The 23826-nt window shown below is 34.4% G+C and overlaps 1 protein-coding gene across 30 annotated transcripts in view; it reads right to left on the bottom strand.

The window, feature by feature from the left end:
* Nucleotides 1–23826, bottom strand: part of EYA1 (EYA transcriptional coactivator and phosphatase 1) — a 340201-nt gene that overhangs the window by 150619 nt on the left and 165756 nt on the right. For 10 of the 30 annotated variants that reach the window (XM_054246730.2, XM_054246734.2, XM_078353590.1 and 7 more), the window contains 2 exons: nucleotides 3070–3119; nucleotides 1382–1509 (listed from right to left, as the gene is read on the bottom strand). The exons of 2 other annotated variants lie outside the window; for them this stretch is intronic. In XM_054246730.2, the coding sequence (XP_054102705.1) occupies nucleotides 1382–1509; nucleotides 3070–3119 (178 nt within the window). Of the gene's footprint in view, nucleotides 1–1381; nucleotides 1510–3069; nucleotides 3120–8249; nucleotides 8670–23826 lie in introns of those variants that run through there. 18 more of the 30 variants (XM_078353573.1, XM_078353580.1, XM_078353587.1 and 15 more) reach the window with 4 other exon arrangements.

The raw sequence follows: 23826 nt of genomic DNA on the forward strand, positions 1-23826 counted from the left end.
GCTTACACACTAGAACTACTTTACTATAAGTGATTTAAATTTCTCTGTGATTGCCTATCAAATGAGAAGAAAAAAGTTTCAGATAAAAAGGCATCTCATTCAGAGATTTTTTGCTACATCAGCAAAGTTTCAATTTTTGATAGTACCCATTTTTCATAAACACTTGAAATGAATGTATTTATGCTAAAAGAAAAATGCAGAATATTGACACATTTAAAAATCATTGTTGGAATAAAAATCAAAGCATCTCATATCAGAAATAACTGATTTTATACTTTTCTTATTATTAAAAATTATGTAACACTGTACGTTTCAAAAGCCTTCACAAATACACATCCGAATATCACACCAAAAAGGACAGTAATTTTCAGCATTTAATTTTTTTTTAATTGTGTGATGAAAGATCATGGTGACTGAGAAATTATGGTTAAGAGTTTTGTCTATGGATGAAATTCTAGCACGGATAATTCATTGAACTTCTAGTGAAAGGTATGCTTTGAGTCATCAAGGTCCTGAGGCTTAGTAATGAATAAATAAGCAAAATATCATCTATGAAGAAATATTTTTTTGATAGTCTAGATATAAATATAATGCAATATGTAACATATATTTGCATATGTTGAAGTTCTAAAAATATGCATAGTACCTGAATGACTGCATAACAGGTAGCAACAATACATACAACTTTATATGTTTAATCTTAATACATGGATGAAAGTAGGTATTTCTATTTATATAAAGTTTATGTAAATATTCATGTTTTAATTACACAGAAATAATCATAATTGCTCTACATTTAAAGTATACTATTTAATCTTTAAGTAAATAAATTGTGTGTATATCACCTAAATGATGCTGTGTATTTCATAAATAATACTTTTTACTTATTTATATTTTCATAGCCAAAGCCATAAGAACACTAGGCACAGAAATTATTTCATTGATATTTAGAAACAACCCAGTCCAATGTTTACATTTAAACAAATTCAGTTATATTTCATAACGAAAGGGAAAATAAAGGAAATAATTTCACGTTTTCATTGCTCATACAGCTGAACAACACAAATTGATATGCACTGTGGACATGATCAACAAAACGATAAAACATACTGAAAGGTTAAAAGTGTTATACACACATATATGTATAATATCTATGTGTCTATATGTATATGCATTTGGCAAAATAAAACCAACCTATGCAATGTTACAGTGTGAAGCTCCTAACAATGAATACTGATTCATAAGTCACATTATTACTTAAAGGGGAAATATAACAGTAGTTTTATGAATTTGACAACTGAAATCATAACCGCCTAATAACAAAGCATATACTGATGAAGAAACAAGGTGCAAAGTAAACAGTGAGAAGACAGACACTCACCTTCGGTGCCATTGGGAGTCATGGAATTACTATTTATATGAGAGTTATCGAGTTTGGGGCCACTGGGGGATTCACTACTACCACTCAGACGGCTATGCGGGCTGGTTAGATCCTGCATTTCCATAGACCTAAAGACAAGAAGCCTTCCATTTGACAGATGTACCAAATTCATAACACCACTATTTAATGCGCTAATGACTTGACACCTTCTTTGAAACACACTCACACAAAAGTCCCATTGTATCTATTTCTTAGACTCAAAATAGTTCATCTCACATTTTGACTTCGGGCATCCCTTCATCATAGGTACTATCAAAAGATGTCACTTGCCTTACCTTCCCAGCCAAACAGTCACATGAAGTTTTTAAAATTTCATGTTTTCTCTTACACAGTTCATCAAGTCACAAGGTCTAATGTGAGACAATGACATCTATTTTAATTTTCAAAGAAAAAATAGTCATCATTTTCTTTTTATATTAAAAAGGACCAAAGGCATTACTTTTCTAAAAAAGGTAACTATGTAAAGAAGTAAAATAGAAATAGATCACTTTTCTGTGGAATCTGTTTCATCTAATAAATTAGCACTAGGGTACTCCCTTATAATTTACCACCCAATTGTAATTTAATGGGTCTCCAAACCAAATAAAACACTTGAAACCTATAGTCTAGTGACAGGGAATGAGATTGTCCTGATGCATGTGTTTACTCTGGCAAACTACTTAATTGTTCCTCTGTTTCCCTTGAAACAAATGCAGCATTAAAACATTATGATGTCGGCTCACTTGTTTGCTTTGTGGATTACATACAGCGTGCCCAACTGAAAAGGGATAAGGCCAATATACAGTGGGTCCCTGCAAGCATTAGCACTCGGAATACCTCAGCTGTCACTTACTCTGGGAAATAACAACAATTCTACTTCAATGCCATAATTTTGCATTTTAACCATATAAAACCAGTTAAATGCCCCCTGAACGTTCTTAGACTCTGCAGTTACTTATTCTATAAAAGGTACAAATGCCACTACTCACGATCACAATTTCAAAACTATACATTTATGTTTAACCTATTAGTAAAGAGAGAATTCATTTAAAGTCACTAAAAACATACCTAGACACCATTATTTTCTGACAGCCAATTTCTTAAAAGTTTAGGGCCCATTTATTTTAAACTCTGTATGTTTTTCTAAGAAAAGAGATGGGAGGAGGTTTAATGTTTACATATATAAAGTTAATACTATTAGCTCCTCACCCTAACAGGTCAATAAAAGCTACAGTCATTTTAATTTAGAGGCTGCACTTACACTGACTGTGGACATAAGTTTTTAAAACAGCTTAACATGAGCCATTTTACTTCTGAAGTGAGTTTTGACTTCCCCAAATATTCTGAATTCAAACTAGAAATGATCTAAAATCCAGTTTTTCTCTCCTGATTCTCATTACACATTCACAGTTTTCCTAACACTAGAAACTATAGCCCATAATCATTTTCAAACTAAGGTTCCTATTCCCTTTCTACATACTTAAAATGTTTTACAAGCACACACACACACACACACACACAAACTGTTAAGTAATTTCCAACAGAGGCTGTTACTATTAATAGAAATAATTAAGAAACACTAGACAAAAATAGATATGGGTCACAGAAAGGTAATCTCCAAAAATGTCAAATATCAACAATATTCTTACCTGCAACTTGAGGAAACAGCAACATCTGAACTGGCTTGAGATGTTTGCACCTGTGATCAGGGGTAAAAAAATTGGAAGCTGTTGTTACTCTGCTTCAGTGTCAGCTCTTAATTATACAGAGCACATGGCTGAGAATCACAATGCTCTCTTTTAACTAAAAGAGAAAAAGGAGGATACTGCAGGAGTGAAAGGCATATTGTCTTTAAGTTGAGGTCTCAACTGTTGTTTCCTCCTGCAGGTCTATCCTCCTCCTCCCCTTGTCGGGGGAGGGGGGGGAGGCAGCCAAATGACGTGATAGTGATTCATCACTGGCCTATGACAGCTGCAAACGGGATTACCCCTCCCCCAATCAACATGCAAAGCAGCCTTGCCCAGGCAGCTTGGAAAAGGTGCTTGGAAAAAAAAAATAGCGATTGACAAAATGGGCATGTTTAACAGCAATAGTTCAAGCAGTGATCCGCCAGCATCGTCTGAAGATCTTTCATCTTCTGTTATCACCAGCTGAAATAGAGCTCCCGCCCACCCCTTTGACTCTTGACAGTTTCTTATCCTTATCATAATGGTTTTCTCCTACATTTACTATTTGTCATTTAACATTCACTAAAACAGCTTCTGGGCAACTTTTAGACAATGCTGGACTAACTACATATGGCAAAGGCAAGTTTTCACACCCAAAGTCTCTCCATTGAACGATGTGCTCATTTACCCTCGCCAATTTAAAATTCAATGAGTTCTTATTCAGTTCTGCCCAGTAAACCAGTAAATGTAGTTAGCTTTTTTTGGTGGATTTTCCATCTTTTAAACCGAAGAAGAAAATGGAAAGTTTAAAAATCAATTTACTATCCTATTAAGCCCACGTTTTAGTCTCTCTTGTTTCTAGATGAATCTGTACTTCAGGACTTCACTGAACTTAACTAACGTGCAGGCTCTGACAGTCACTGCCCTTCCAGAAGCAACTCAAACTGCCAGCAGGTGATAAAGCTCAGGTGAGGCCAGGCTTGCCGGCTTTAAGCTCAGGCTAACGCCTCAGTAGGAGAGCATTCTGCAAAACGTTTAAAATGGCTCAGAATTCCAAATCTTTGATGTGCATTTTCATTCAACCTGAACTGACATCAATTAGGGTTACAGAACAAAGATGAGAACTGAAGCATCTCAAATGGCATTACAGTTATCCAACCAAACGCCCTCTGTTAAGTCCTGTTATTTTTAAATTATGATTTATGAATTAAGAAATACTATCTTTCTTGCAAGAATAAAGCATCATTAAAGTCTAACTGTCTTGGTATAATGTTACATAAAATTTCTAGGTATGTTTCTCCATAATATGTGCAGGATGAAAAAATTTTTAAAAGACGCTTGAGTAGAAGATAAAAAACTTCAGTGCTTACAGATGTGTCATTCTGTGATAACGGCCTTCTGCACTTTTTGTAAAAATTAATGTTCTTACACAAGTTTAAATGGTTTCCTTTAGAAACTGCAGCAATATACCTCAAGGATAAATTTCCTTTTTTTTCCTTCCACTTTTATACACCTGGAATAAATTATAGGTGAGAACTAACTTAGCTTTAAGAACTCTCCTGGCTTAATTATGTGAAAGAGTATTTAAAGCATTCTTTCTTTTAAATGTTAAAATACATTTCCATTTTAACATTAGCTGGAAAGTACAATCTTGGAAATATAATTTTAGTTTCACTGTATACTTTGAAAGTTTGGTCAGATTTATATTTGTGCTTTAACCTATCATATTTAAATTTCAGAGTCGAACTTGTTAATAAAGAAAAAATGAACTTCAAACCAAGAATCATTCTACCACATTTCCTCACTGAAAAAAATGCATTTTCACGACAACATTTCTTTTATGCTGGTTCAACTAGACTCTACTGTATTTTCATCCTCTAAAACTTTCGAAAGTCCATATGCATGATCTACATTTCATTAAGTATACTTTAGATATATTCTTTTGTGTCTCAAGGATTATTTAAACCATGTGTTGTGTGTTACTGTATTTAAAAATGACTCTTTAATCAAAATAACTTTAAAACAACTAATCCTCACTTAGGCTGGTCAGCTGAATCCACATCGTGGTCCAGGAAAAATAAATCTACTCTCAAGAATGCGAATGCAGACAACAATTAGACACAGATGTGAGCAAAATTAGTTACAGTTTACAAAATGCTACACTTCACATGCTTTTAGTTTTTTACGTGTAGTACAAGATTACAGTGCAGAAGGAAACATAGTCTTATAATGACTTATCTAAAAAGAACACCTATTTCTGATTGCTGTTGATTTCCTCTCATGTTTGATAATATCTCTGGAAGTTTCTGTGTTGTAAAGGTCTAAAACCATAATGTGCTTAGAAAATAATTATGGATATTTCCATTCAAAAGAGAAAAATATTATTTTATTGTTTTTAGAAAAATGACGTGAGGCATTAAGTTCACATTTTCTGCTTTAAATCCATTAACCTAGTATGTTTCTTGTCTTCTCCTAATCTGGTATTTTTAATTCAAATACTTCTGTGAGTGCAAAAGTATTTCCCATAGCATAACAAATGGTCATCTTATATTACAATCAAGTCACTTCGCTTTAATGCTTTTTAAAACTCATTGTATAGAATACCCATAGTAGCATATTGACAGAGTTGTGAAAATACAAATAGCAACAAGCAGAACTTCTTAGAATTGAGAATCCTAAACTAGTAACTTTGACTTCTGATTAGTTAATGAGGTCTTTTAAGTTTGCCTTTTTTCTAATTAAATTTATAATTCTTCACAGATGTAACTTTTGTTGATGTTCAATTTGTCTCTCTCATTTTGTTAAACCTCACATAGTACTTCGCCAATCCATTGAATAGCCACATTAAATCTGTTAATACCATGCTCTTCAACCCCAGAAATTATTTCCAGAAGGCAAACTTGCTTTGAGAGATCATCAAACAAGACTTAAGGTACACATTTTATCACATTTTCCCTACCACAGAGCTCAGGATGCAGAGCAAAATTCATGACTTTTGCACTGTTTATTATACTTTGCTAAATTACAAATCAAAAGCATCTGACAGAAGATCATGCATGAAGCCAAAAAGTTAATAATGTTCTGTGAAAAGTAAACTGTAAATGGAAAGGGATTCTAAATCTCAGCAGCACAGAGCAAATAAAATGTAGGTACTTGTCTAAATTATGGGTTTTCCATAGGTTTTTTTGCTTGCTAGAAGCAATTTTTATAAAATGACTATAATTTAAAACTTTTTTTTCAAACTGAAAAGAAATTTTCAAAGTGAAAGTACTGAGCTTATCTAAATAAATAGAGTTGGCAGGCAAGCTGGTTTTGTCCACCACAGATCAACCTGAGTACTCCCAAATTTGAAAGACAATGGCAATTTTCTCATCAGAATGTATTTTATAGAAAAAAAATTTCCTTAGCCATAGATCTGTGTTTTAAGCACGGTATATTCTTGCTAAAATTTCTCTTCAGTCGACATCTCCAACTATGGCATCAGAGTTGTAATGAAATCTTAAATTAAAAAAATAAAAACCTAAACCTAAAATTTAAATTACTTCTAGGGAGACATAGATGTTTTCTAAATGTTAACACACTATTTCCTTCTTTATCAAAGACTCCATAAAATAAATGCTTTAATACTACTGCCGATTATTTTAATGAGGTATACTACATTACTTTTTGCAATACGTCGTTTAAAGAAAATGGCAAAATAAAGTCCGCATGAAAACAAAAACAAGTTTTTAAACTACATGGATGCTACCTATAGCTTTAAAGGATTGTTTTCAATATCAATTTATTTAAAATGTTGAATGAAATAGTTGTGATATTTGATTAAACAAGTGGTTTTATTCTTGCTGCAAGTGTTTTTCTTCTTTACAATGTATTATTACATGATTTTCACAAATGGAAATTTTCTTTTGAGAAAATCATTTATCATGTCTGAAACTCACATAGCAGTTGACTTCCATTTGGCCCTCTAAAACTGAACAGTGGCTAAATTAGACTTCTCTGTCTGTCACCGCAAAGAATGTTCAAAGATTGAAAATCCATGACTGCTTGCTCACTTACTGAACACTTTGGGCCTTAGGAGAACTCAAGCGTGAAGAAAGTCAAATATCAAATATTTGATAATGCAAAAGCAGGACTATACATGCGTGCATGTCCTCAGACCCCAGACTGCTGGAGGAAAATCTCATGCAAGCATAAAATAAAACCTACCTTGAAAGACACATAATAAAATAATCCCAAACCTGTAAAACTACACTATGTGCTTAACTATCGCCTTTTTGTATCCCTTGCCCTTTTAAGAATTAAAATGTAAAAATGTTTATCTAAATTCAATGACAGCTCTGAATTTACTGAATTCTTGCAAATGCTATGCTTAAATGTGTTAAAAAAAAAAACAAAACTCTTCCCAAGAAATATAAACCCACAAGTCATTAACAATTCATATACTGACATTGAATGGCAAATATTTTTAAATAATTCAAAAGTTTACAGATCTTGTCTTTAATTTCAAGGTCCATTCAAGCCTTACAAAGTGTCAATAAGATAAAAATATATTAATTGGGTAAATGTTTCTTATATCATCTTTCGAAGTTAAGTTTGTTTAACATAACGTTTGGGAAATTCGTTTATTGAAACAAAAAGATTTCCTTCCTTAAAAAGTGCTCTCAATTTATTGTTATCTGTTGTCCTTTCAAATGTTAAATGCTTCCTCATTTTCACATCAAATTAAAGTGGGTAAGAAAAGTTATTTATGTGTTGCAATGAACATAGATGTGCCGCTTTATTCAATACCACACAAATATATTTGAGATTTGTTCAGCAATTCAGAAAAGAGATATGAAGTCATCTCCCTACAAGAATATGGCCCTGTATTATATTTATTTATCTAGAGCATGACAAAAGTAATTTTGAACAATTAATTTGTAATTATCTCTTAATGATCCTAATCACTCATAATTTGGAGGTTAGGAATTCTACTTCTGGGATGGAACTCTGTGGCTCATAAAGTACTAGGTACAAAGTGTCATAATTTTCCCCATGCCATAATGTTTTTCTTTGAAAACAAATCAAAACAATAATAAAAGCGCTCCTGTTAGCTTGGGCTTTGCCCACAGGACAGCTGTTGTCAGTCACTACAATTTTTCAAACAGTCAGCTTGTACTTACAGGGCTTACATCTGCTGCATCCACCAGTTTAATGTGTTCCTTCGAATTTTCTGGGTTAGCAAACCTCCATTCCTGACATAGTTTTGCTCCTGGATGGGGACCCGCGAGGGCTCTCAGGCACTCTGGTGCAGTCGCGGCGCTTCTGGGAGCGGAGCGCCTCTGCAGGGGAAAGCTCGGCGCAGGGGGCAGGCGCCTGGCCGCTGCCGCAGGCTCGGGCTGCCGAGCGACTGAGCGAAAACGCGTTCCCCAGGAAGAAACCCGCCACAGTGGACGGCAACAGGAAGGCTTAAAGTCGGAAGTGGCACTGGAGAGTTTCTACCTCGCCCCAAACTCGGAGCCATCAGCTCCCACCGTTCTGTTTGGTAACAGCTTTGCGCCCAGCGCTCCTTCCCCACCAAACAGCAGCCGCAGATAGCATCTGAGAACCCTAGACAAAGAAACAGCAGAATCTCATCCTTCGATTTGTTTGCGCAGCCTTGTAGGTCTGCCCATGGAGCCTCGGGGCTTTTTTTTTTTTTTTTTTTTTTTTTTTTTTTTGGTTTTTGCAACGCAAACCACAGCTATTCTCTTGTCCTAACCTTATTGGTTTAAATGCACAATTGAAAGGAGCACTGCTCTGACTCAACCTTGCTGCTTAAAAAAAAAAAATTATGTAAATGAACGCGCCCCACGCTATCTGAATAAACAGCTGTGTGAGAATAACTTCTCGGAAACACGGTCAACACACACACACACACATCTCCTCTTGCAACAGTAGTTACCAATTAAGATCTTTGGGGAGTAGTTATCTTTTACACTTTTACACGTTATCTTTTACACTTTTCCAAAACTTTTTTCAGGCCCTGAAACTTAAGGAATCCACTACTTTTCAGAATTTCTTCTCCAACGTACCTAGTACTGAAACAGGTCTGGGGGAAATAAAAAATAGAATGGCCATTTCCCTTTAAGTAGAAAGCGAAAAAGCAAACGTGCAAGCTATGATCAGTTTCACAATGAAAGCCTGAAGGATGAATCTGAAATGATTTCTAGAATGGCAAGTCTTCGGTGAACAATTCCTTGGCTATGAACCAGATAATGTTTCGGTGTTGATATTTTAAAATGATTTTTGGAAAAGATTCATGTTATCTAGAACTTTTCCTTTACAGCTTATTCTTTTAAAAAAAATTCTTACTGACCTCAGAATCTATGCATGAGAGTCTGTAACACTTACCTAAAGAGCTGAGCTTCAGTTAAGATATGTTTTATGTAGATACATGACTTTGGTGATAAGACTTAACCATTATGTTGATTTGAAATATTCAAAGAAGGCATCGTTCATGTGACTAATGATTATATCTTAATTTTCCAGCCATATACCAACATTCAAATACAAATGTTTATTTCGATACTAGTCACTCATCTTAACCAATTTTGTGCTCTAAAATAAAATCTTTATGCCCATTGGATTTTTCTTAAAACTGTTTTGTCATCACCCATGTAATACTATTCCACTTATTAAGCCTTTTTTTTAAAAAAAATCTTCATTTTTTAGGCTTCTGATTGATATGAAAAAATTTTTTTAAATCACAACTTATTGCATGACCTTATAATACATTTCCAGAGCATCAACTAATGAAACACATAGTCACAATCATAACTGTATACTGCTAATTTGTAAATGAAAACACCATTCCGATGCAAACAAAATAAAAAGCTTCTAATGACCAAAATTCAATAGAGACTCCCCCCACCTCCGAAAGTATGCCAGTCTGAATTCCTCAGAAAAGAACACTTTGTCAAACATAAGCGACAGCTTAAACTGCAAACTCACCTAGGATTTCATTTTGTATAGCACCAGCAAGGAATCATGGGCATCTACCATATTTGGGAAACCAGGTCAAAAAACAGTTGATTGCTATTGGATCTGTTCATATATGCAGCAGAAATAGAATTATGTTACCTCCTACTGCACTTTCTCAGACCAGAAGTATCAGTTATTCAATATACTAAAGTATATATGCAGAAAATAAAATACAGCTTGTAATGGAGATTTCTAGTGTTGCCAGATATAAAGTAATGTTATAGTAATTCGATCTATGATATCAAACAGTATATACTTTTGCAACCACATTTATTTCTAATCTCTATAAAATGTAAAATTTGAGGGTTAGAGAATTAAACAATGTTTGAAATTTTACATTTAGCTATTGTATTCATGCTTCCCGTTGTTTAAAAATTATTTTAGACATAAGAGAGTAATACATAATTTTTCTGATCCATGAAAAGTTATATTGAAAAATCTAGAATATCCGAACTATATGAAATCAAAACAGTGGGAATATTATGTAAAGTATGTCATATTTACATACAAGTTACTTGCCCACATTACAGTCAAATGTATCATATTACATGTCTTTATGTTGAAATTTAATTATTTTCACTTATATAACCAAACAAAATATTAAATAAATGATGCATGTAATTATGAAGAAAATTAGTAAAAGCATGATGAATGCAATGTGACCACTAATTGATGTGATATAGCTCATGCTTCATAATTTTGTAACAAAGAGCTTAGTCACTGACTAAAAGTAACACCCATGTGCACATTTACTACTTTTAAATAGTTTCCTTTTCCTGAAGCAAAATTAGATGGATTAAAAACAATCACGTTTACCCATAAATTGTGAATGGTTACTACCTTGGAATATCCAATATGTAATAACTACTATAGCATAAAATTTAAACCCAGAATAAGTTATCCTATGATTAACAACCAACATTTAAGCCATTATTAACAAGACCAGGTTTGTAGTGTATTGATAGCCTCCTATTTCTAGATCTTCACCAACTATAACTATATTATGTAACTTAACATATACTTTAAGGACTAAATTGTTCCCTAAATACAATCATATGTGTAACTACAAAATTTAGGAAAACTGCTGAACATTGCTACTAGTAAAAACAGGTAATAGAATAAAACATTGCTATCTCACGTTTGCTGAGGAAATCTCAATACATAAATGTATGAAAAGGAGTTTTAAAATTTGAAATATTCAACTGTAAGGAAATGTTTGAAAATCCTCAAGGAGACGATATCTTTCACATGCTCTATTGCAGGTTTTATCTGACAGAGCCAGCTGTTGCCTAGATACCTGCCTGGTTATACAGAGGAAGTCTTCAATTTTGGTAGAAGGGTTTAGTGTTTTAGGTTAAGGACATGATCACAAAAATAAGCAAAAGTCATATACATGTATATAAGCAATAGTAATTTTTACATATATATGAGGAGAGAGAAAAAGAAAGAGAGACAAGGACAGATACAAGGAACTCATTAGAACAATCTAAAAGGTAACTTGGACTTTTCTAAAACTTCATGAGTAAACAAACAGGTGATTGATCAAATTAAGTAGAACAAATAAACACTGAGAAAATAAAGGATAAAAAATGAGTGTTCCTTTTCCTTTTCCTTCCAATAATGAAAATAAAGTTCTTTTACAGTTGTGAAATTGTCAGTAAATGATGTACTCTGAAGTTATTTTTCTTCTATTTGTGTTTACTTTGAAATAACTTTAGAAGTCAGCATTCATGCTATCGCCTGGTCCAAGAGTTTAGTAATCTCTTGGTTTCTATACTTCTTATGAGATGGTTATTTCTCAAAAATAACAATATAGTAAGTTGCAAAATATAATCAGCAATTAAAGACTAATGCGTTTTCTTAAAAAGCAAAATCCCAGTCATTATTTCTTCTTCTACATGATTAAAATCAGTATGTGGAAGTATTCAACATTTTGTAATTCAAACTGTTCAAAGTAGAATAGCAAATAGAGTATTCAAAAATACTATACTTCCAGTCTTTCTGGTTTCATAAACATTACTTTTTCTTGTGGTCCATGCCATGGCATTACCTCCCTGGCTTCTTATGGAGCCTTTGGGACCGTGTCTGGATGGCTAACACTATGACCCTTGCTGACATTTGGAGTGGTCACTTCCATGACCTGCTCTTTCCCCACCAGCACGAGACCTACAATGAGAATCCTGCTCCCAGGAGTTTTCTGCTGAAATGCAACCAAGTAAAACATCCTTTATTTATTTTAAGAATGATATTAATTCTGTCAAACTGAATGCCTACCAGTATTTTGTGAAATGTTTTCCATTCAAACTCCAACATGATTAGCTTTTAACAGTAAAGAAGGTAATTAGCAATTAGCTTTACCATGGAAAATTATTTTAATACATATTATAGTCTTTATACCAACACAATATGAAAATATAACTTATTTCCTGACTTCCTAAAGAGCACATTAATTATTACATATGAATAATAACATTTATTTATGTAGGGTGGAAAACCTGTTATCCTATGTAGTAATGACTGCCTATTGGATGTTTTTTAAAAAAATTATTATTCTTAATAGAAACTTTGAGCAGCACTTCTTGAAGCTAATAGTGATAGCTAGGGCAGTGGTAGATTTTAAGAAAAGATGAGATAATATAGGTACTTAAAAAAATGGACAACACAGGTTTCCTATTTTAAAATCAACTGATTTTCTAAAATGGCAAACAGTTACTTTTTCTTCTTTCTGCCAAAAATTATGTAAATGATTGGTCCTGGAAGCATATGTCTAATCTCAGCGATACATTATTTTGCTTTCTCATGCTGTAAAATGGGTTTCTGTTGACATGAAGCAACCTAGAAAACCCAGCTTAACTCCTCTTTCAGATTTTTTTTTTTCCCCTCTAAGCCATGGGCAAAACCAATCTTGTCAGCACCTCCCAAAACATGTAAAAGGATCTGGAAATTTGCTTTGTGTTTTTCAGTTTTCACGACAGCTGAATTCACAGTTTTTAAATTCTTTGGAAACAATGAATAGCTCATGGAGGAAAGAAGGGAATTTGCATTTATAAAGTGCTTACTACATGCCAGGCACTGTGCTAGGCATTTTATATTTTTATGAATCCTAATTTTTTAAAATATGAGTAATTTTTCCTCTCTATTTATTCTGGATCCTGCCTCATTTTTCTAGCACCATCAAAGTCACTTTTAAACAGTAGATGGAGCAATGGGACATTAATGTCTCCTCATTGTATCATCATTTTGAAGTAAGGTGATAGCCCATAAAGTTAATAAATCCAGAAAAGTGTGTGATATTTGAAATGATACATATTGATATATACCAAAATAATATCTTCAATATGGGAGAGATAAAATCACTACATAGTAGCTGATTATTTCCAAACACATATTGCAAGTTACTTTGCAGATTCAAAAATAAAATTACATCAAATGGTCAATAGAGAAAAAAATTATTAAACTTGAAATGATCAAATCAGGAGATGTGGGTTTTTTTCTCCTTATATATCCAAAAAAGTGAATCATCTTCCTAGAGATTATAAATATTCCCAACTTGTTCTTTATATTAAAAAGGAAAAGCAAAGAGTCTGAGTTTACAACAAGGAATTATATGCGCATCTTGTTTCACAGTTATATCAATTTCTTACATTTTGCCTTTCTTAATTTCAGTTACCCAGAATGATATGCTTTAATTTTATTAGTTATTATATCATAAACAATTTATTCACTAAGGAAATAATCATATTAAAAGTGCATTCACAACTCCTGGTACATTTGGATGTATAGTTTAAGTATTCAGAATCAAAAAACTCTATTACTATTATTACAAAGGAATCGCCAGAGAGTAGGGAGAGGGAACCCCCAAACCTAACGACCTATAGAATTTTTTTCTTCCTTCAAGCAGCATTAACTTTTTCATCCTCAATCTCCCAAATCGGAAAAAAAAAAGTAACCTCTAAAGCTGTTTTTAGACAGAAGGTCAGAATTCAAAGGATCAGTAACTTAATCCACAGTTCACTGCAATCACATTGCTATTGGAAACACAACCAGAAGCATCATTATTCTAGAAGTTTTTATTAAGCAATGTCAATAGGTATACAACCTGGAGGTTTCTCTCTGCTGTAAGGTTATCTAGATTCATACTTGCAAGCAATCAAATTGTCTTGGGTCCTTGGGTTTTACTTTACTATGCTATAGTGTGAGGGAAAACAAGTAGACTCTATAAAATACTAAAGAAAACAATAGCTTCAGTTTGTTCAAATACTTGAAAGAGAATGCCTCTCTGCAACCAAAATGTAAGTAAGATTAAACATTTTCCAGTCTTTAGATACTCATAATTAAGAAGAATGCTTGTTTTAAATGGTTTAATATTTGGGGTATTCTACTGATGACTGAAACATGTGATTCACGTTCTTTCAAAAAATATAAACCTGGAAAGTATCCTCTGCCTCTTTCAGGGATTCTGTTTTAATATCATTAATGATCTGGTTTATCTGAAATGCAGAGTAAAATAACAAGGATCAGGGGTTTTTGAGTTAGAATGGTTTAAATGTGGAAGATTCTTAAAAACAACACCCTGGTTGATAGAGAGTTACAGGCTAGGGGCTTGTTTTTTTAATCAATACAAGAAGAAACAAATAGTTTACCAAGAGGTCAGAGCGCCCGTAGAGGAGCCCTCTGCTGCACGATTATCATTGACAACCCCTGCTGAAAGATCAGCAAAGCCCCCATTAGCTTTGGCCTCCTGGGATTGCTGTTCACTTTCCTTCCTGTCCTTGTCTGAGAGGAGGATCTTCCCTGCCTGTGGAGAGTGGATGCAGAAGAGTGGGTAAGGAGAAGGTGAAGGAGGGACAAGACAAAAACAAAGCAAAAAAGGAGAAAGAATTTGTTATTCAAACCAATGATCCAAAAACCTGCTCAGGAATCCCAGTCCTTTTAAAAAGAGTGATTGCTTTTGACTTATAAATTCTAAAGGAAAAAGACAATGTTTTCAGATATGCAGACTTTATACATTTTAAATTTGCAGTATCATCATAGTATATCTGTCTCTTTTGGGAGGAACTGCATTTTATAAAACTAAAAATGGACACATCTGGATGACCTAACTCATCACAAATAAATGTATTCATGATTAATTATTGAAGACTATCAAACAGGAGGGACCACACCTTTAAGCTCTGTATGTAGAGTTTTCCAAAATCATGCCTATTATCAACCCATGAATGACTTATGCTTGAAAAGAAAAAAAAATCGATATTTCATATTAAAATCTTCCTAAAGCAGCATATGGCAACCCTGATTTCCTATTCCATCTTTCTATATTCTTGCATTTTATGTCTATTATTGTACAAGGTTGAAATGCTATTCTTTTTCTTAAGTGTGTAGAATTATTAACATCCCTCTATAGGCAAGGGTACTACTCACCAGACTAAAACAAATGCACCAGAGACTCAAGTGAATTATAATTCTGGCTTCAACATGGTCTTTCTCTATGTCCTCTGTTGTCACATTACTTATTCTCTTAATTTATAATTTCTAACTTGCTAGCTATAAAATGGATGCAGGGTTACACACCTTGCCAAAATGGCATGGGGATGAAAATGTTTACTGCTATGGTAAAGCTCCCATGGAAAGAAAAATAGCAACAGAAAAGTTAATTTCAAATCAATTTATATAAATGAGTGTGTAATAAGCGCCCAAACAGGGAATAGTGAATTTCCAGAGTTTAGCACATAGTAGGTCCTTGATGTCAAAATTAATTAATACATGCACACAAGGCTACTTGATGGAACATGGCCCTGGTTTGTGAAAGAAAAATGATTTCCTTGAATTTCCTTTGTTTTCATTTTTTTCCTCTTATACATTGTTATATTTTCCTTCCATTGAAAACTATAAAGCTGGACTGGCTAGGACATTATCATTATAGAAACATTAACTTCTTTCTATGTACACAAATATTTAAAATAACATATTGGACAAAACTGAGTCCTTAAAAACTGTGCTAGGAATTTGCCATCCTGACAACAGAGAACCACCAAACTCCAAGGAAATTAAGGAATTAGAACAGAATTGAAATCATTCTATTCACATGATGTATATATTTAAATGAAACAGGAAAATGGAATGAAAAGTTCAGTTTTAGTTAAAAAAAAAAAGCCACCATATACTGCACTCCAGCTATACCTGTCATATTCTTCCCTAAGGACACTGTTATCTAAATACCGATTCATATTGCCCTTTTAAATTCCTAACCAAAATAATCAGAAAAATTAATTTAAAAAATTAAAAGAGTATGCAATAGGAGGAAACTATATTTAAAGAAACCTCACATGTCCTGCCTTTCAGAAATACTTCATTGTAGGTGTGTCCACACACCATCATTTTCAAAATTTGCAGCTTTTAGGTGGTTCAGAAATCTAACCACAAATTTAGTTAGCTGGTCTGTCAGCCAGTAATCAGTCAGTCAACAAATATTTATTGTGCATCTAGTATGTGCCAGGTACTGCGGGCATAGATGAAACAGTAAGCAAGGCAGACAGAATTCCCACAGTTAAGAAAATTATGTGTGCATAGAAGAGTGTAAATAAATGAAAAGATGTCTGACTGAACATGTGCATTTATTTTTGCTTTCTCTAGAAATCCCCTAGAGCACCAGTAAAGGGATTTATTTTTAAGGCACAGATCCCCAAGAATGAAGAAAAGCAGGTAATAGGAAAACAGCAACAAATTCTAATTAATTATTTAATTAATTTAGAGACAAGGTCTCACTCTGTCACCCAGGCTGGGGTGCAGTGGTACAATCATGGCTCCCTGCATCCTTGACTTGGCAGGCTCAAACGATCCTCATGCTTCAGCCTCTGAATAACTGAGACTATAGGCACTTGTCACAATGCCTAGCTATTTATTTTATTTTATTTTTAGTAGAGACGAGGACTCACTCTGTTGTTCAGGCAAGTCTCAAACTCCTGAGCTCAAGTGAGCTCCCAAAGTGCGGGGATTATAGGCATGAGCCACTTGCATCTAGCCTTAACAAATTTTAAAAGTGGGGAAAAAAATCTTAACCATGCAGACCATTAGTAACTCACTTAGCAAATATAAGAAAGCTGAAACCTAAGTTGGCAGTAAGAAAAGTTGAAAAGTAATCCAACTTACACTACCCAACTCCTTCGATCCCCAAAGTCTTAACAATTGGTGATTACCAGGTACTTCTGCAAGTGGAAGCACAAGTAAGACTACAGTAAGGAGGACTGGGTACAAGTCAGCATAAGATGCAGTAAGACCCTTTTCCCCACTCTACATAGTCAGCTTTACGTAGTCAATAGAACAAGTAGACTATGGATTGTAGGCAAGGCCCTAAATGTGCTGAAGAAGCAGGCACTATTGTGATAACAGGCATATTATAAAACACTCACACTGAATGCTGGGATAACTGCCCCTGCTCCCTTCCAGCATAACTTTTCCTCATTAGGGTTCCCAGATCACTGTTAGCAAGTGATCATCCAGGTAGGATCCTAAATTGGTTTCACTGAGTTTCAGACCAGCTCAAAAGGAAAGAGTTATGCCACTTATAGCTGAGGACCTCCTAAGGAGAGAACTCAACTTGATCATTCCGAAGTAAAAACTATGGGCAACAAGTCATTATACATCAGTCAACTTTGAAGTGCCCTACTCTTAAATATAAGCCAACAATTAAGAATTATTAAGAGTCTAAGGAAAGCTTCTCAAGAAATATAGAAACCAAGTGAAGAGAAAAGCAACTTGCGGGAAACAGAGATCAAACAAAAGCAAATGTCAAGAAAGCAAAAATAAATTCCTATTAATATGATCAAAGAAATAAGAGAAGATACTGCAGCCATGAAACAAGAAAGAAAAACAACAATAATTTTTTTTCTTTTAAAAGAACTTCTAACAACAAAAAGAAACCCTTGGAAATAAAAAGTAAGTAACAGAAACATAAAATTCAATAAGGTTTGAAAAATAAAATTATTGAATTCTCCCAGAGAAGAGAGCAAAAAGAGATAGAAAATAGGAGAGAAGTATAGAAAATAAAACAAAATGAGAAGTTGTAGTCCTGGTGGTCCAACACCCAGATAATTGGAGCTTCAGAAAAAGAGGAGAGATGATAAAAGCTAAAATTTAGACCAATAATTCTAAAATATTTCATAGGGCATGAGTTTTCAGATTGAAAGAGCTCAATGAAAAGAATTAGAGCAACTCATACCAATGGATATCATTTGGAAATTTCAGAACACAAAATGGATGGCCCCTACAAACTTCTAGAGAGAAAAAACAGACCACATACAAAGCCTAGGTCATGACTTCAGAGTTCTTAATTGGAACATGTATTTCTAGAAGGTAGTAAAGCAATGGCCTCAAATTCCTTGAGGACAAATAATTCCCATCCTAGAATTTTATAACCTACTAAACTTTATAAGTAGAAAAATTAAATATTTAAATTAAATGGAAAACATTTTCAGACAAGTAAATTCTCAAAAAGCTAATTTCCCAATCAAGTTAATTCCCCTGTCCTTTCTCAGGAAGCTAACAGGATGTGTTCCATTAAACTTAGGAAGCAAACCTCCTTTACAAAATAGATAATCCAAATAGGAGAAAGATGAATATAATTTCTGGTGCTTATGGAAAAGGAAATTCTAGGATGACAGCTATGCCCCAGGTATGACAGTCCAGATTGGAGAATATCAGAAGACTCCAGGAATGGTTTCATGAAGATGAGGGAATTAATACAATATGGATACATGTGACCATATGCAAAGAAGAGGTAAACAAATAGGGGAGAGCACAGAATTGAATTATTAAAAGGAATCATCAAACTTAATTCAACAACACATCAAAAGGTTATATACCATGACCAAGTGGGGCTTATCTCTAGGATACAAGGTTGGTTTAACATTCCAAATCAATCTATAAGATATATCACATTAACAGAATGAAATTTCAAAACCACTGATCACCTCAACAGGTGCAAGAATAACATTTAACAAAGTTCAGCATTCTTTCATGGTAAAAACTCTCAATGAAATTGGTATGGGAGGAAATTTCTTCAACATAATAAAGTCCATTTATGAAAAGACTACAGCTAACATTGTAATCATTGAAGAAACCTAAAGGCTTTTCCTCCAAGATCTGGTACAAAACAAGGATCCCCATTCTCACCACTTCTGTTCAAAATAATACTGGAAGTATTCACAAGAACAGTCAGAGAAGACAGATAAATAGAGGGTATCAAACTTGGAAAGGAAGAAAAGTATTTTTGTTTGCTGGTGACATGATGCTATATGTAGAAAGCCCCCTAAAGATTCCACAAATAAATGTTAGAACTAATCAATAAATTCAGTAAAGTAGTAGGATACAAAATCAACATGTAAATATTAGCAGCATTTTTTATGCCAATAATAATCTATTTGAAAAAGAAATCAAGAAGACAGTTTCATTTACAATAGCATTATAAAGAAATAGCCTATGAAATGCTTAGAAACAAATTTAACTAAGAAAGTGAAAGATCTCTACATTGAAAATTATGTGAAACATTGATAAAAGAAATGAAGAAGACATAAATAAATGAAATGGTATCTTGTGTTTGTAGATTGGAGGAATTAGTATTGTTAAAATGTCCATACTACTCAAAGCAACCTACAGATTCAATATGATTCCTATCAAAATTGTAATGGCATTTTCCCCAGAAATAGTAAAAAACAATTCTAAAATTTATATAGAACCACAAAAGTCTCCAAATGGCCAAAATAATTTTGAGAAAGTAAAGCAAAGTTGGTGGCATCATGTGTCCTGATTTCAACTTCTATTACAAAGTTATGATAATCAAAAAAGCATGGTTTTTACCGGCCTAAAAACAGACACATAAATCAATGGAACAGGATATAGAGCCTAGAAATAAACCCAAGCATATAATTGGTCAACTAATTTTCGACAAGGCCACCAAGAAGACCAATAAGAAAAGGAAAGTCTCTTCAATAAATGGTGCTGAGAAAGCTGGATATCCATAAGCAAAAGGATAAAACTGAATACTTATTTTACACCAGACACAAAGAACAACTCCAGATGGATTAAAGATCTAAAAGTAAGACTTGATACCATACAACTCCTAGAATGAAACATAGGGGAAAAAACTCCTTGACATTGGTCTTGGTGATGATTTTTTGGAAAGAACAAAAAAAAAAAAAAGAAAGAAAAACCAATAAAAATAAACAAGTGGTGCTACATTAATCTAACAGCTCTGCACAGTAGATAATAAAATAAATAGGCAGCCTATGGACTGGAAGAAAATATTTATAAACCATATATCTGATAATTGGTTAATATCCAAAATATAAGGAGTTCACATAACTCAATAGGAAAATAACAAAGAACCCAATTAAAAAAATGTGCAGAGGACCTGAACAGACATTTTTCTAAAATAGACATGCAAATGGCCAACAGGTATATAAAAAGATGATCAACATCACTGATTATTGGGGAAATGTAAGTCAAAAACACAATGAGCTATCACCTTACACCTGTTAGGACATCTGCTAAAAAAAAGTTAAGAAATAACAAGTGTTGATGAAGGTGTGGAAAAAAGGGAACCCTTGTAGACCATTGATAAGAATGTAAGTTGGTGCATTCATTATGGAAAACAGTATGGAAGTTCCTAAAAAAAAAAAAAATAGAACTGCCATATGAATAGAACTGCTCCTATAATCCCAGCACTTTGGGAGGCCGAGGCGGGTGGATCACGAGGTCAAGAGATCGAGACCATCCTGGTCAACAAGGTGAAACCCTGTCTCTACTAAAAATACAAAAATTAGCTGGGCATGGTGGTGCACGCCTGTAGCCCCAGCTACTCAGGAGGCTGAGGCAGGAGAATTGCTTGAACCCAGAAGGCAGAGGTTGCGGCGAGCCGAAATCGTGCCATTGCACTCCAGTCTGGGTAACAACAGTAAAACACCGTCTCAAAAAAAAAAAAAGAATAGAACTGCTGTATGACTCAGCAATCCCTTTGCTGGGTAGACAACCAAAGAAAATGAAATAATCACTTTATAGAGATAGCTGTACTCCCACATTCACTGCAGCATTATTCACAATAGCCAAGCCATAGAAACAACTTCAGTGTCCATTGACAGATAATGAATAAAGAAACTGTGGTATATATACACAATGGAATATAATTTGGCTTTAAAAAAGTAATTCTGTTATTTTTAACAACTTGGAGGAAATTATACTAAGTGAAATAAGCCAGACACAGAAAGAAAAATATTGCATCATCTTATTTATATATATAATATTTTCAAGAAGTCAAATGCATAGATAAAGTAGAATGGGGTTCCCAGAGGCAAGGAAGGGGAGGAAATAGGGAGATGTATGTGAAAAGTGTAGGCGAAAGCTTGTAATTATATAGAATGAACAAGTCTAGGCATCTAGTGTATAGCTTGAAGACTATAGTTAATTATATTGCATTGTAAATTGAAAATTGGCAGAGAGTACATTTTAGATACTCTACTACAAAAACAAAAAAGTAACTAGAGAAGATGATGGATAGGTTAATTTGTCTGACTATAGTGAATATATATATTACTACATATCAAAATACCATGTTGTACATCTTAAATACATGTAATTTTTAAAAAATGGGAATACTACCATACTAAGATCTTACATATGGGTGGAATAATGTAAATGCCAAACTTTGATCCAACAAAAATCAGGATATGCCCATCCTGGAAGAGTGGCAGGACTGGCAGTGTTTGTGTATGGATGTGTTGGGGGTGGGAGTGAGATGAAGGAGACAAATCTTCGTCTTCCATGGTGACAAGTCAATAGATAATACCTAAAACATGAAAGATCAACAAAGAACAGCATAACAAAAATTCTGCCTCTACATAACAATTTTTTTTTTTTGAGACAGAGTTTTGCTCTTATTGCCCAGGCTGGAATGCAATGGTGTGATCTTAGCCCACCACAACCTCTGCCTCCCGGATTCCAGGGATTCTCCTGTGTCAGCCTCCCAAGTAGCAGGGATTACAGGAGCTCACCAACACGCCTAGCTAATTTTGAATTTTTAGTAAAGATAGGGTTTCACCATGTTGGCCAGGCTGGTCTCGAACTTTTGACCTCAGGTGATCCACCCACCTCTGCTTCCTGAAGTACCAGGATTACAGGCATGAGTCACCACACCTGGCCAACAATTTTTATAGAATTATTTGAATTTTAAATTATGCACCTATAATTTTGATTGAATGAAAATATACAAGTAGACATTTTTCTGCTCCCATGAATGGAATGTGTTTGTGTGTGTGTGTGTGTGTGTGTATAAATTATTGACAAATAGTTAAAAATCAAATTCAGGTAAAATTTGGCAGACAGGGCCATGTAGGAAGCAGTGAGTGCTATTATAGTTAGCCAAAGAGGGCTGTCATTTGAGTTGAGACCTGAACAATGAAAAGTGTTTATAATATACTCATAAACACTGGGGTAATGAGGGAGTGGTCTACACAAAAGGAACAGCAAGTTCAAAGGGAGCAAGCTTGGCAAGTAGGAGGGAAGTAAGAACTGTGGATAATAGTGAACAAGAAGGAAAGAACAGGGCCAGGGCTGGGTGTGGGGCGTGGGACATTGTTGGCTAGGTAAGGAGTAGGATTTTATTCTGGTTGTAATGAGATGTTACTAGAGGTGGTTTTTGTTTGCTTGCTTTAGTTTTTGAGTAGAAAAGTGACACGATCTGATTTATGTGTAAGGAAGGCTGCTGTGTGGAGCAGAGCAAAATAGAGCCAGGAAGGCAAATTAAAGGGTTATTGTAGTAGTCCAGGTGAAAGGAGTGTAATCTGAACAGTTTTCTCTGGGAAACTGATGATATGTGGTCTGTTATATGGTATATTTGTAATTAGAGTCAATAAAAGTTGTAAATTCAATGTGGGTTTCAGGCAAAGAAAGAAATTAAGGGTGACTCCAGTCTCTCCACATAAACAATAAACACCACTGATTTGACTTTTATCGCCATTCTTTCTGCTTTCTTGCTCATACAATAACATGGCATAAACACAAAAAGCCTGAACAATCAAACTCTGAACATTTACCGCAAGTTAACTAATTTGCATCACTATCTTGTCAAACTACCGGAAGCTCCCGCTGCCCTGCCCACGCTCCCTTTGCAGCAGCCTCCTTCTTGTCATCTCTATATCCTATGCTCACTCCTGTCTGTGTATATGTTCATGTGCCTCCATACTCAGCAGCGTGATATAAACATCCTTACTCTATTTTCTACTTAATCAACCTCTTATCTATCACTGTCTTCTGTCTTATCAGGTAGATTGTTACTTTGGTGACCCCCAATGAGTCATATTTCCCAAAATTCTGGGTTTGGCAAATGAGACATTAGCAAGGAGAAAGCAAGCAGAGAATAAATGGTGCATGCACACCACAGGTAATCTTCCAGGAACACAGACTTTTGGATCCAGGCACCATGAGAGAAGCCCAAACTAGCCATGTGGTGGAAGAGAAGTTGCAGCCTACCCCCCATCCCACCAAGGTGCCAGATGTGAAAGTGAAGCTGTGTTAAACATTCTAGCCCCAGCAACCATTTGACAGAAATTGGGAGAGACCCCAAGCAATACCAGCAGAAGGCCACCCATCTGAGCTCAGCCAATCCACAGAGTCATGAACAAATAAAATGGAGGGCTGGTTAGTAATGTAGTGGTACCTAATAAAAATATCCATCATTACACTGAA

This window comes from Callithrix jacchus, chromosome 16 (genome assembly GCF_049354715.1).
Source record: "Callithrix jacchus isolate 240 chromosome 16, calJac240_pri, whole genome shotgun sequence".
NCBI lineage: Eukaryota > Metazoa > Chordata > Mammalia > Primates > Cebidae > Callithrix > Callithrix jacchus.